This window comes from Eimeria mitis, genomic scaffold, assembly GCF_000499745.2.
Source record: "Eimeria mitis Houghton genomic scaffold, Emh_scaff2784, whole genome shotgun sequence".
Lineage (NCBI taxonomy): Eukaryota > Apicomplexa > Conoidasida > Eucoccidiorida > Eimeriidae > Eimeria > Eimeria mitis.
This window is the reverse complement of record NW_013571123.1, coordinates 5,058-5,476: the sequence shown is the minus strand read 5'-3', so window position 1 is coordinate 5,476 and position 419 is coordinate 5,058. Positions and strand designations below refer to the sequence as shown.

The window sequence follows — 419 nt, the reverse complement described above, 5'->3', positions numbered from 1 at the left end:
GGCCCCCATGGGGGCCCCCCCCTCCTGGGGGCCCCCCTCTCCCCTCCTCATGACCTGCTGATGCGGGGGGTGATGCGGGGGACCCCCTCGCCCCCCCTGCAGCTCCTGCTCCTGCTGCTGCTGCTGCTGGTGCTGCTGCTGCAGCAGCAGCAGCTCCTGCTCCTGCTGCTGCTGCTGCTCTTGTCCCCCCGCTGCCTGCAGCAGCAGCAGGAGATGACCCTCTGGTTCCCGTTGCTGCTGCTGCTGCTGCTGCTGTTGCTGCAGGTTGTGCATGCGCGCTCCCTCTTCTCCCCGAGCCTGTTCCTGTATGTTGCTGTGATGGACCAGCAGCAGCAGCAGCAGCATTACCAGCAGCAGCAGCAGCAGCAGCAGCAGCAGGAGGTGGAGCTGGTAGCGAATTCCCCTGCTGCTGCTGCTGC

At 67.1% G+C, this 419-nt stretch overlaps 1 protein-coding gene across 1 annotated transcript in view; it reads right to left on the bottom strand.

Annotated features, from left to right (window-relative positions):
* The window catches only part of EMH_0058670 (uncharacterized protein), a gene marked incomplete at both ends in the record, with an annotated part of 2,886 nt that overhangs the window by 2,046 nt on the left and 421 nt on the right, over positions 1-419 (bottom strand). The window contains one exon of the mRNA XM_013497594.1: positions 3-419. Coding sequence (XP_013353048.1) covers positions 3-419 — 417 coding nt within the window. The remainder of the gene's footprint in view (positions 1-2) is intronic.